Raw genomic sequence first — 13,207 nt, forward strand, 5'->3', positions numbered from 1 at the left:
CAGCAGAATACTTTCAGTCAGCACAACTCAAACTCGCTACATTGTAGTTTGGCGGCTTGTATCACGAGGTGCAGGCAGCAGCAGCCTACTTAAGAAACCAGCCTCTCAAATACTAAACAATAAAAGACTCTGTGATGAAAAAGAAAAACACTGAAGTGTTGAGAGAATGAAGGTTCAAAAGGAGCAACATGAAAGAACGTTCTGTCCTACTGCACCTTATGTAACAGCTGCCACCCTCTTCCCTTCCCTCTTCCCCCTCTCCTCCTCCTCTCCTTCTCCCCCCTGTCATACTTACCTGAGTCGTGAGTCGGCGGGACGCTGCTGTCTTTCACGCTGAGCGTATTTCCCTTCATCTCCCTGTGTCTCTTCCTCTCCTGCAGGGGATGGCTACGTCGGCACGCTCCAAAGGAGAGCACAAGCAGAGAGTCTTCCTCACCATCTCCTTCGGGGGGATCAAGATTTACGACGAGAGATCAGGGGTGAGTGAGTGATGAGGCTCCACTGCGTAGCTGCGCCGCCGGGCCTGCCCGTCGGCTTAGCTGAGTTACGCAGCCAGGCCCAGCCCCAGCTGCTCTGAACATTTATAGGACATTCGAGTTCAATCACAGTCATGTAGAATAAGGGCAGCCATCTTGTGCGCCTACCTGCCATATGGTGCAGTTGACATGCCAACGGATAGAACAAAAGCAGATAGATATAAACATTATGTAGGGTGTCCAATCAAAAACGCATCTTTTGACCAATGGGTGAAATTGATACTCCTCTAAGAAAACCAATCATCCAAATGGAGGCCAGAGGAAAAATGTCGTAAAAAATCTGGAAAATAGGCTACCACCGTGGAACCCGTGGAATATTACATAAAGCAATATAGAGGTAAGATTAATATCGATTTTGAGACATGACATGTAATGTTCTCATACTTCAGTATACGCTTTTCATATGAATGCGAAATTCGTGTTCTTTTTTGAAAGATTTCTCACAAAAACAAGTGTAGCCCATGTCTGTGAAATGTCAATGGAGCGCAGAGCGTATAGCAAGCTTTTTATTTTGAAACCCTTTTGCATTTAATTCGGCTCGTATCATGCTAACTTAGATTCTTGCGACCCGCGGAAACAACTTTGCATTGACCACCACAACATGTACAATCCTCAAGTTGCTACGAGAAAGCGGCACTGCTCTGTCAACAGAGCCCAGTACTTATTATCGGATGTATTATGTTACGAAATCTGACTTCTTGGATATAATGTTAATGACATGTTAGAGAAAGACCCCACTGAACGATTCAGAACATGAAGAATCCTATTTGTCTTGGTAAAATGTATTTTATAACATAAGGATGTGACATTTCATCACCAAGGTGCTTTTTCACCCACTCAGAGTGGAAGGATACTCTACATTATGGTAAAAATGTCATCAAGCCTTCTAATTGGCTAGGTGGAAATGTCGCAACATTGCTTCCACCCATGTAATCCTTAGATCTATTATCCTGTGTAGTGTCGTGTCTTTTGGACTATCATTAATGTGAAGACTGTTATATTATCAAATCAATTCTCTAGGTGTAATTATTACGTGATTAAACTATTCACGTAAACATTAATTAACTAGGAAGTCGGGGCACCACAGGAAAATATTGTTTAAAGAGTTACTATTTCCCGAATTTAACTCTCTTCAGATATTTTCCTATCTCATCGATTACAGTCACTTATTAATGTATTACCTCATCCGTCATATTCTGAATGTTGCAAACTCTTGGATATCTGCACAAACCCTAGCATAAATGATGAATCAGCGATATACCAATTGGCTTAATTATTTATGTACGAACTAATTAAATAATCACACAGAAGTACATAAACACACACAGGATAGGTTATACATTGGTTACTAACATGATACAATGAAAAGTCCCTAGTGGATTAAACCGACATGATGGCTTGTTACACCAAATTAAAAGGGAGGGGCAAGTAAGAAAGAGCGGGAGAAAAGACAAAGAACTCCAATATCGTACACACAATCACTATGCTCATGGAAATGCTAATACTTTGCACATGAACAGCCGCTTATTCAAAAGGAATTGCAATTTACATATTTACGAGTGTAGGCCTTTGTTGTCTCTCTCTGTGATCGCCGGTCCGTCTGCTGGAGAGTCAGTCGACAGAAAGTCTCTGGTTTGTCCACCAGAGATCAAAGTCTTTCGTAGTTGTAGCTTGTTATAATGTATACGTCAGGCGTACCAATGGTCGTTCAATAGGTTCAATGGTTCTCCCGAATGGATCTCTCAGAGTACCATTCGGTCGTTCGATCGGTCGCGTTTACCAGACTAAAGTACTTAAACAGCTGCAGACTGAATGTGTAGTCTTTAGTTTTGTAGATTTCTTAACCATTCGTAACGTCCGGTTCACACCTTAGTCTGCTTGGTCTATAGAGTGGTAGATTTCTTAACCATTTGTAACGTATTCAGCTGGTGCTGCACGTAACTGGTCGAACGTACATTTTGTCGGAAGTGGGTTTTATACACTTCTGGGTAAAGGGGGCGTTCCATGACGCCGATGTAATGTCTGTGCTCACGTGGGCGTGGCCACTGACTTGGTGTAGACTTCATATGAAAAACAATTCTCTCATTTAGAAGGCTAACATCACATTACAGCTTCTCACAAATAGTTTCATATATAATCATATACGTTCCCCCACATTTGGATGTGACCCTGACAACTGGGAAATATATACATTCAGAGATACAGTTATGTTGTCCTACCGTCTTTAGTTATATCACAAATTATTAACAAATTTCACAGGATTGTTCTTTAAATACCAACGGACCATTCCAAATGTCTGGAATACAGAAATACTGTTTAATTATTCAACCTTTTGATGTTACCGTACTGCAACGCCTCTCTCTGTGGTAACAAAGGGATTTGAAGTTCATTTCTGAGAGTGAGAGAGAGAGTTTTCCTGCAGGTATTTATGACCATCATTAAACTGTGGAGAGAGAGTGAGAGAGGGGCGGGGGGCTATGATCCCCCCCTACCCCCCAAGGGCACGTCATGACAGTAGATATAGCAACATCAGTGTCTAGGGAGTAGGGGCTAAGGGTTGATTTGGAATGTAGAATGAGTAAACTGCTTTGACTTAACCTGGGCCTGGCCTGCTGTATGATGGCTACTGTCTGATGATAAAGACCTGTCTGTTATAATGACAGTGTGTATATGAGGGATATGATGTTATCCCCTTCCCCCTCATCACCTCCCCTGGGGGCCCAGAAACCTGCTGTCCCCCCCCCCCACAACCCCCCCCCCCGTTCATCACCACTAACCACTAGGCTAATTAGCCCACAGTTCCACCCCTAATCATCATCATTGCTAACTGCTAGCCTAATTGTCCCATAGCTCCACTTCAACTGTCATTAAAGGGAAAAAATATCATTACGCAATACTGTATATAGACCCGTCCCACAAGACAACTCATGATTTGATATTTGATGACTTCCATTTTTATTTTCGTTGGATAGTGGTGCCACCCGTTATTCGCCACGAGCCCTGTCATTTATCAACAACAACTAGATAATACCCCTCATAGAGCCCCGTAGTGTGTGTGTGTGTGTCTGTGTGCGTGTGTGTGTGTGTGTGTGTGTGTGTGTGTGTGTGTGTGTGTGTGTGTGTGTGTGTGTGTAAGCTCTACCCTCTGACGCTCATCACCACATGCAGCTTCTGTAATTTTGTTTGAGAATCATCGTCCCCTCTAATGCCCTTTCATTTTATAAACTGATTCCCCCAGCAGCACTTAATTTACCCGACAATCGTCATGGTAAAATACGGGGCTCTTTCAGCAGGACGAGGCGTTGCAGAACATTCGGATAGAAACGTGTCATGTAGACAAGACACCGTTTACTGTCAACTAGACTATAGAATATTGTCAGCTCTAGTATGTTCTATTTCTCTCTGCCACGTTCTTATCAGTGCACCCCACTGAATAAGCCCTGGTTTAATTTCTTAGTAGCTCAAAGCTTATCAACGCTGTTAGTGGAGCAGCAGGTGGGAGTAGATGAGTGACAGCCCAACTACTTTGAGCACGTGTGTGTGTCAGTTGTGCTTTTGAACCGGGCGTTCAGGGCTGCCCACGCTCTTCTGACGACGCATCTTTTTGCATATTGCGCAATATGCAACAACATCATTCCCCCCAGGTTAGAGAAATCTTCCAAATAAGTGAAAAAGGGTTGTCTGATCTGCGCACATACACACGCACAAGCACGCACATACACACACGGACACACACACCCTGATCTGCCGTTGTTCAAGCAGTAAATGCGTTGCGTCTCCTATCCCACAGAGACATGTGAGAGCTGGAAATGAGGAGAAAAAGGGAAGAATGGCATAAGTGGCAGTTATTCTTGTCAAGACTATTCCCTGTCAACAGTTAGACAAAGAAAGACTAATGCATTTACATTTGCTTTCCCTCATTCTCTGAGGCGGTGAATCTGGAGCACAATATTGCCGTAGTATTAGAAATAGTAAGAAGCTGTAGCCTACTTACCGTGAACTCCCAGTTCACTCCCTCATTTTGAAACAAAACATTATTTCAAGAATTCATGAAATTCATTAGAAATGTTTAGAGTAGAGCCAGGAGTTTTCCTAGACAGGTCACATGTCTGGAAAAAACTCCCGGATCTAACTAAACTATAAAATCAGGAGCTTAACCATACAGTGTCCAACATGGGTCTCCAAGCCCCCTCCATTTTGTATGGTCCATTTCCTCGTCCTGACCTGTCACTTCCTCTTCCCTGTTTCTCAGATCTACTACATCACTTCCTAACTCTAACTTATGTCACGTCCTGTGTGTTCAGGTTCTGCTGCATCACCACTCAGTGCATGAGATCTCCTATATCGCCAAGGATACCCGGGACCACCGGGCCTTCGGCTACGTCTGCGGGAAGGAGGGACACCACCGGTTCGTGGCCATCAAGTCCGGCCAGTCGGTGAGTACAGGACCTGAGATCCTAATGAGATGTAGTAGTCAGAAAGAGCGTTACAGCCAAAGTTACAATCAATCAACACATTTCAAGTACAATACATAGGGAGCAACCATTTGTAACAAAGTTGAAAGATTGTCCAATAGGAAGGACTGCTTTTATCCTTTTAGATATGTGAAGCACTGTGTTGTTGGGATTGCGACGTAAGTGTGTGTGAACAACGTGTGTGTCGTCTGGAAGATGATGAAGGTGTGTGCTCCTCTTCCTTCACATCCCTCCCTCCCTCCCTGGCAGGCAGAGCCCCTGATCATTGACTTGCGTGACCTCTTCACACTCATCTACGACATCAAGCAACGCGAGGAGATGGAGAAGAAGGCCCAGAAGGACAAGCAGTGTGAGCAGGCCGTCTACCAGGTAAATAACAACAACAAACAACAACAACAGAACTGTTACCATGACCGTTATGCACAATGGCCAAATTGAGTGTACTCATGAGTATAGTGAGAGATATTAGAGGAAGAGAGATGACGCGTATCCACATTTTCCCATTGAAAGCTTTCTCGCGTAGGCTAGCGACCAGCAGGCAGAGACGACTGCTTCACGCGATTTGAGAACTAGCCCAGATCTCGGCTTGGGCTGTGACTGCAATTCAAATTATTTAAGGTGTTTTGAGGGATGATATAATGCCACTATTTTTTTATCCTGAAACGTGACTTTCATACATCGAAAGACTCCTGTCAATGTAAAAGGCTTAATGTAATGTATATCTGTGTCCACAATGGTATATATTATTATGTTGGAAAATAAATACAGTAACTCAGACATCAGGTTAAGACTAAACACAATAGGTTAAGACTAGGCACAATAGGTTAAGACTAGGCACAATAGGTTAAGACTAGGCACAATAGGTTAAGACTAGGCACAATAGGTTAAGACTAGGCACAATAGGTTAAGACTAGGCACAATAGGTTAAGACTAGGCACAATAGGTTAAGACTAGGCACAATAGGTTAAGACTAGGCACAATAGGTTAAGACTAGGCACAATAGGTTAAGACTAGGCACTCTCTCCTGAGTTCCTAATAGAAAACGCCTGTTTTCCCCTAAGCCAGTGGCTGATTGCTCACACCTGACGCCCTTGCATGCTCTTTTGTTCTCTCTCTTTTCTTCTCTCTGTACGTCTATCCATGGTCTTGCTCTATTCTCCTCTCTATCCGTCTTCTTGTTGTTATGTAAAACGTTCCTTCTCTTCAACCATCACGCAGACCATTCTGGAGGACGAGGTGGACGATCCAGTTTACCAGGTACGTCGCCACACAACACGCGGCCCATCAGAACTAGCGATGAAACCCCATGGGACCTTTTACGCTCTAGCTTCTACTGACGACAGTGTTTTCATGTCATTCATTCTATGGAATAAGAAACAATTAATCCTTGATGTAAATATCTGCCGCTGATCTGCTTGAATTAATGATTCATGATATCCAAACCATCTCAGTAATACGCAGTAGACCAACCATCATAGTAGACGGTTTTGTTCAACCATTCGACTCTCCCATTGCAGTGTTGTTAAACCATATCTTTTCAGTTGATCTGTGTATATGTTCTGATTTTCTTCTAAAGACCTATCTGACCCTGACTGGTTGTTCTCCCCTCTTGCTTTTGGCTGAACCTGATACTCTACTCTGTTGCTCACACTGAATACAGACAACACTAACCCTTACTCTGAATGCGTATGTTCAGTGGTTATGCCCCAACCTCTTCCAAATTTCTGTTGTTTGCCCCTTTAGCTTTTTCTACTGTATGCCCCCCCCCCCCCCCAAAAAAAAGTTTTAATTTGCAATTCTGTAGTAGTAGTGACTGTTTTCGTTTGTTTTGTTTCGAATACAAGAGTCCAATGACTGTGGGCAGAATCCAAACTTGGGATCCGTGCGTGTAACTAACTCAGACTTTCGTGTAAATCATCTAAGTTACAAACGCGGATCTCAAGTCAGGATTGGCCCCTCTGTGTCTAGGTGGTAGAGGAGAGGTGGAGCAGTATTCTGCTGAAGTTGGTGAAGGGACCTCTTCAGTACCTGGAACTACTGCCTGACCAATTACTGTGCTCTCTCCTCTTCCTTCTTCACTCTATCGTCTCTCTCTCTCTCTTTCTTTCCTTGTTTGTCTCTCTCACACACTTTTTTTTCTCTCTCTTTCTCTTTCTCTGTATTTTGTCTCTTTCTTTCTCTCTCTCGCTCGCTCTATCTCTTTCTTTCGATCTCTCTCTATCTCTCTTTCCGTTAATCTCGTCATGCTCCATCCCTCTTGGCCCCGCCTGCTACCTCTGTTGTAGTACATTGTGTTTGAGGCTGGACATGAGCCCCTCCGTGGCCACCAATCAGAGGAGAGCGTTTACCAGGTACAATACCAAGCCCGCCCCTTCCATACCTTTTGTAGAGTAGTCAACCCAGAGCGTTGTGTTACATTAGAATATTTATGTTTGTTAGAGAGCACGGCAGTACACTCTGGGTAAAAAAAAGTATACTCACAATGTTCCAAATGTAAATTAGAATAACATCTCAAGTGAAGTGCAGTCATGGCCAGTTATTTTGGCAGACCAATTCATCCAGGCTTCTCTAGAGTCTATGTGGGCTTCCTGCAGACATCCAGAGGTTTGACCTTCCAGCTCAGTTCACGGACCAACAGGAGCCTCTAGGGACCTAGAGTGTGATTTAATCTGGTCCCCCTCCTCCCTCCACCACCTCTCTGGTCCCTCCACCACCTCTCTACTCCCTCCACCACCTCTCTACTCCCTCCACCACCTCTCTACTCCCTCACCCCTCCTCCCTCCACCACCTCTCTACTCCCTCCACCACCTCTCTACTCCCTCACTCCACCTCCCTTACCCCTCCCCCTCCTCCCTCCACCAGCTCTCTACTCCCTCACCCCACCTCCCTTACCCCTCTTCCCTTCTCCCTCCACCACCTCTCTACTCCCTCACCCCTCCTCCCTCCACCACCTCCCTCCTCCCTCCACCACCTATCTACTCCCTCACCCCACCTCCCTTACCCCTCTTCCCTCCTCCCTCCACCACCTCTCTACTCCCTCACCCCACCTCCCTTACCCCTCTTCCCTCCTCCCTCCACCACCTCTCTACTCCCTCACCCCACCTCCCTTACCCATCTTCCCTCCTCCCTCCACCACCTCTCTACTCCCTCACTCCACCTCCCTTACCCCTCTTCCCTCCTCCCTCCACCACCTCTCTACTCCCTCACCCCACCTCCCTTACCCATCTTCCCTCCTCCCTCCACCACCTCTCTACTCCCTCACCCCACCTCCCTTACCCCTCTTCTCTTCTCCCTCCACCACCTATCTACTCCCTCACCCCTCCTCCCTCCACCACCTATCTACTCCCTCACCCCACCTCCCTTACCCATCTTCCCTCCTCCCTCCACCACCTCTCTACTCCCTCACCCCACCTCCCTTACCCCTCTTCTCTTCTCCCTCCACCAACTCTCTACTCCCTCACCCCACCTCCCTTACCCCTCCCCCTCCTCCCTCCACCACCTCTCTACTCCTTTACCCCACCTCCCTTACCCATCTTCCCTCCTCCCTCCACCACCTCTCTACTCCCTCACCCCACCTCCCTTACCCCTCTTCTCTTCTCCCTCCACCACCTATCTACTCCCTCACCCCTCCTCCCTCCACCACCTATCTACTCCCTCACCCCACCTCCCTTACCCATCTTCCCTCCTCCCTCCACCACCTCTCTACTCCCTCACCCCACCTCCCTTACCCCTCTTCTCTTCTCCCTCCACCACCTCTCTACTCCCTCACCCCACCTCCCTTACCCCTCTTCTCTTCTCCCTCCACCAACTCTCTACTCCCTCACCCCACCTCCCTTACCCCTCCCCCTCCTCCCTCCACCACCTCTCTACTCCTTTACCCCACCTCCCTTACCCATCTTCCCTCCTCCCTCCACCACCTCTCTACTCCCTCACCCCACCTCCCTTACCCCTCTTCTCTTCTCCCTCCACCACCGATCTACTCCCTCACCCCTCCTCCCTCCACCACCTATCTACTCCCTCACCCCACCTCCCTTACCCATCTTCCCTCCTCCCTCCACCACCTCTCTACTCCCTCACCCCACCTCCCTTACCCATCTTCCCTCCTCCCTCCACCACCTCTCTACTCCCTCACCCCACCTCCCTTACCCCTCCCCCTCCTCCCTCCACCACCTCTCTACTCCTTTACCCCACCTCCCTTACCCATCTTCCCTCCTCCCTCCACCACCTCTCTACTCCCTCACCCCACCTCCCTTACCCCTCCTCCCTCCTCCCTCCACCACCTATCTACTCCCTCCCCCCACCTCCCTTACCCATCTTCCCTCCTCCCTCCACCACCTCTCTACTCCCTCACCCCACCTCCCTTACCCCTCTTCCCTTCTCCCTCCACCAACTCTCTACTCCCTCACCCCACCTCCCTTACCCCTCTTCTCTTCTCCCTCCACCAACTCTCTACTCCCTCACCCCACCTCCCTTACCCCTCCCCCTTCTCCCTCCACCAACTCTCTACTCCCTCACCCCACCTCCCTTACCCCTCCCCCTTCTCCCTCCACCACCTCTCTACTCCCTCACCCCACCTCCCTTACCCCTCCCCCTCCTCCCTCCACCACCTCCCTACTCCCTCACCCCACCTCCCTTACCCCTCTTCCCTCCTCCCTCCACCACCTCTCTACTCCCTCACCCCACCTCCCTTACCCCTCTTCCCTTCTCCCTCCACCACCTCTCTACTCCCTCACCCCACCTCCCTCCACCACCTCCCTCCTCCCTCCACCACCTCTCTACTCCCTCACCCCACCTCCCTTACCCCTCCCCCTTCTCCCTCCACCACCTCTCTACTCCCTCACCCTACCTCCCTTACCCCTCTTCCCTTCTCCCTCTACCACCTCTCTACTCCCTCACCCCACCTCCCTCCACCACCTCCCTCCTCCCTCCACCACCTCTCTACTCCCTCACCCCACCTCCCTTACCCCTCTTCCCTCCTCCCTCCACCACCTCTCTACTCCCTCACCCCACCTCCCTTACCCATCTTCCCTCCTCCCTCCACCACCTCTCTACTCCCTCACTCCACCTCCCTTACCCCTCCCCCTCCTCCCTCCACCACCTCTCTACTCCCTCACCCCACCTCCCTTACCCCTCCCCCTCCTCCCTCCACCACCTCTCTACTCCCTCACCCCACCTCGCTTACCCCTCTTCTCTTCTCCCTCCACCACCTCTCTACTCCCTCACCCCACCTCCCTTACCCCTCCCCCTCCTCCCTCCACCACCTCTCTACTCCCTCACTCCACCTCCCTTACCCCTCCCCCTCCTCCCTCCACCACCTATCTACTCCCTCACCCCACCTCCCTTACCCCTCTTCCCTCCTCCCTCCACCACCTCTCTACTCCCTCACCCCACCTCCCTTACCCATCTTCCCTCCTCCCTCCACCACCTCTCTACTCCCTCACCCCACCTCCCTTACCCCTCTTCTCTTCTCCCTCCACCACCTCTCTACTCCCTCACCCCACCTCCCTTACCCCTCTTCCCTTCTCCCTCCACCACCTCTCTACTCCCTCACCCCTCCTCCCTCCACCACCTCTCTACTCCCTCCACCACCTCGCTACTCCCTCACTCCACCTCCCTTACCCCTCCCCCTCCTCCCTCCACCACCTCTCTACTCCCTCACCCCACCTCCCTTACCCCTCTTCTCTTCTCCCTCCACCACCTCTCTCCTCCCTTACCCCTCTTCCCTCCTCCCTCCACCACCTCTCTACTCCCTCACCCCACCTCCCTTACCCCTCTTCTCTTCTCCCTCCACCACCTCTCTACTCCCTCACCCCACCTCCCTTACCCCTCTTCCCTCCTCCCTCCACCGCCTCTCTACTCCCTCACCCTACCTCCCTTACCCCTCTTCCCTTCTCCCTCCACCACCTCTCTACTCCCTCACCCTACCTCCCTTACCCCTCTTCTCTTCTCCCTCCACCACCTCTCTACTCCCTCACCCCACCTCCCTTACCCCTCTTCCCTCCTCCCTCCACCACCTCTCTACTCCCTCACCCCACCTCCCTTACCCCTCCCCCTCCTCCCTCCACCACCTCTCTACTCCCTCACCCCACCTCCCTTACCCCTCTTCTCTTCTCCCTCCACCACCTCTCTACTCCCTCACCCCACCTCCCTTACCCATCTTCCCTCCTCCCTCCACCACCTCTCTACTCCCTCACTCCACCTCCCTTACCCCTCTTCCCTCCCCCCTCCACCACCTCTCTACTCCCTCACCCCACCTCCCTTACCCCTCCCCCTCCTCCCTCCACCACCTCTCTACTCCCTCACTCCACCTCCCTTACCCCTCTTCCCTCCCCCCTCCACCACCTCTCTACTCCCTCACCCCACCTCCCTTACCCCTCTTCCCTCCTCCCTCCACCACCTCTCTACTCCCTCACCCCACCTCCCTTACCCCTCTTCCCTTCTCCCTCCCCCACCTCTCTACTCCCTCACCCCACCTCCCTTACCCCTCCCCCTCCTCCCTCCACCACCTCTCTACTCCCTCACCCCACCTCCCTTACCCCTCTTCCCTCCTCCCTCCACCACCTCTCTACTCCCTCACCCCACCTCCCTTACCCCTCTTCCCTTCTCCCTCCACCACCTCTCTACTCCCTCACCCCACCTCCCTTACCCCTCTTCTCTTCTCCCTCCACCACCTCTCTACTCCCTCACCCCACCTCCCTTACCCCTCTTCCCTTCTCCCTCCACCACCTCTCTACTCCCTCACCCCTCCTCCCTCCACCACCTCTCTACTCCCTCCACCACCTCTCTACTCCCTCACTCCACCTCCCTTACCCCTCCCCCTCCTCCCTCCACCACCTCTCTACTCCCTCACCCCACCTCCCTTACCCCTCTTCTCTTCTCCCTCCACCACCTCTCTACTCCCTCACCCCACCTCCCTTACCCCTCTTCCCTCCTCCCTCCACCACCTCTCTACTCCCTCACCCCACCTCCCTTACCCCTCTTCTCTTCTCCCTCCACCGCCTCTCTACTCCCTCACCCCACCTCCCTTACCCCTCTTCCCTCCTCCCTCCACCGCCTCTCTACTCCCTCACCCTACCTCCCTTACCCCTCTTCCCTTCTCCCTCCACCACCTCTCTACTCCCTCACCCTACCTCCCTTACCCCTCTTCTCTTCTCCCTCCACCACCTCTCTACTCCCTCACCCCACCTCCCTTACCCCTCTTCCCTCCTCCCTCCACCACCTCTCTACTCCCTCACCCCACCTCCCTTACCTTTCCCCCTCCTCCCTCCACCACCTCTCTACTCCCTCACCCCACCTCCCTTACCCCTCTTCCCTCCTCCCTCCACCACCTCTCTACTCCCTCACCCCACCTCCCTTACCCCTCCCCCTCCTCCCTCCACCACCTCTCTACTCCCTCACCCCACCTCCCTTACCCCTCTTCCCTCCTCCCTCCACCACCTCTCTACTCCCTCACCCCACCTCCCTTACCCCTCCCCCTCCTCCCTCCACCACCTCTCTACTCCCTCACCCCACCTCCCTTACCCCTCTTCTCTTCTCCCTCCACCACCTCTCTACTCCCTCACCCCACCTCCCTTACCCATCTTCCCTCCTCCCTCCACCACCTCTCTACTCCCTCACTCCACCTCCCTTACCCCTCTTCCCTCCCCCCTCCACCACCTCTCTACTCCCTCACCCCACCTCCCTTACCCCTCCCCCTCCTCCCTCCACCACCTCTCTACTCCCTCACTCCACCTCCCTTACCCCTCTTCCCTCCCCCCTCCACCACCTCTCTCCTCCCTCACCCCACCTCCCTTACCCCTCTTCCCTCCTCCCTCCACCACCTCTCTACTCCCTCACCCCACCTCCCTTACCCCTCTTCCCTTCTCCCTCCTCCACCTCTCTACTCCCTCACCCCACCTCCCTTACCCCTCCCCCTCCTCCCTCCACCACCTCTCTACTCCCTCACCCCACCTCCCTTACCCCTCTTCCCTCCTCCCTCCACCACCTCTCTACTCCCTCACCCCACCTCCCTTACCCCTCTTCCCTTCTCCCTCCACCACCTCTCTACTCCCTCACCCCACCTCCCTTACCCCTCTTCTCTTCTCCCTCCACCACCTCTCTACTCCCTCACCCCACCTCCCTTACCCCTCTTCCCTTCTCCCTCCACCACCTCTCTACTCCCTCACCCCTCCTCCCTCCACCACCTCTCTACTCCCT

General features: G+C 51.6%; 1 protein-coding gene across 1 annotated transcript in view; it reads left to right on the top strand.

Annotated features, from left to right (window-relative positions):
• Positions 1 to 13,207, top strand: part of LOC120020646 (disabled homolog 1-like) — a 37,682-nt gene that overhangs the window by 14,805 nt on the left and 9,670 nt on the right. The window contains exons 3-6 of the mRNA XM_038964353.1: positions 381 to 479; positions 4,841 to 4,972; positions 5,261 to 5,380; positions 6,230 to 6,268. Of these exons, the coding sequence (XP_038820281.1) occupies positions 381 to 479; positions 4,841 to 4,972; positions 5,261 to 5,380; positions 6,230 to 6,268 (390 nt within the window). The remainder of the gene's footprint in view (positions 1 to 380; positions 480 to 4,840; positions 4,973 to 5,260; positions 5,381 to 6,229; positions 6,269 to 13,207) is intronic.

This window comes from Salvelinus namaycush, chromosome 25 (genome assembly GCF_016432855.1).
Source record: "Salvelinus namaycush isolate Seneca chromosome 25, SaNama_1.0, whole genome shotgun sequence".
In the NCBI taxonomy this organism is placed as follows: Eukaryota; Metazoa; Chordata; class Actinopteri; order Salmoniformes; family Salmonidae; genus Salvelinus; species Salvelinus namaycush.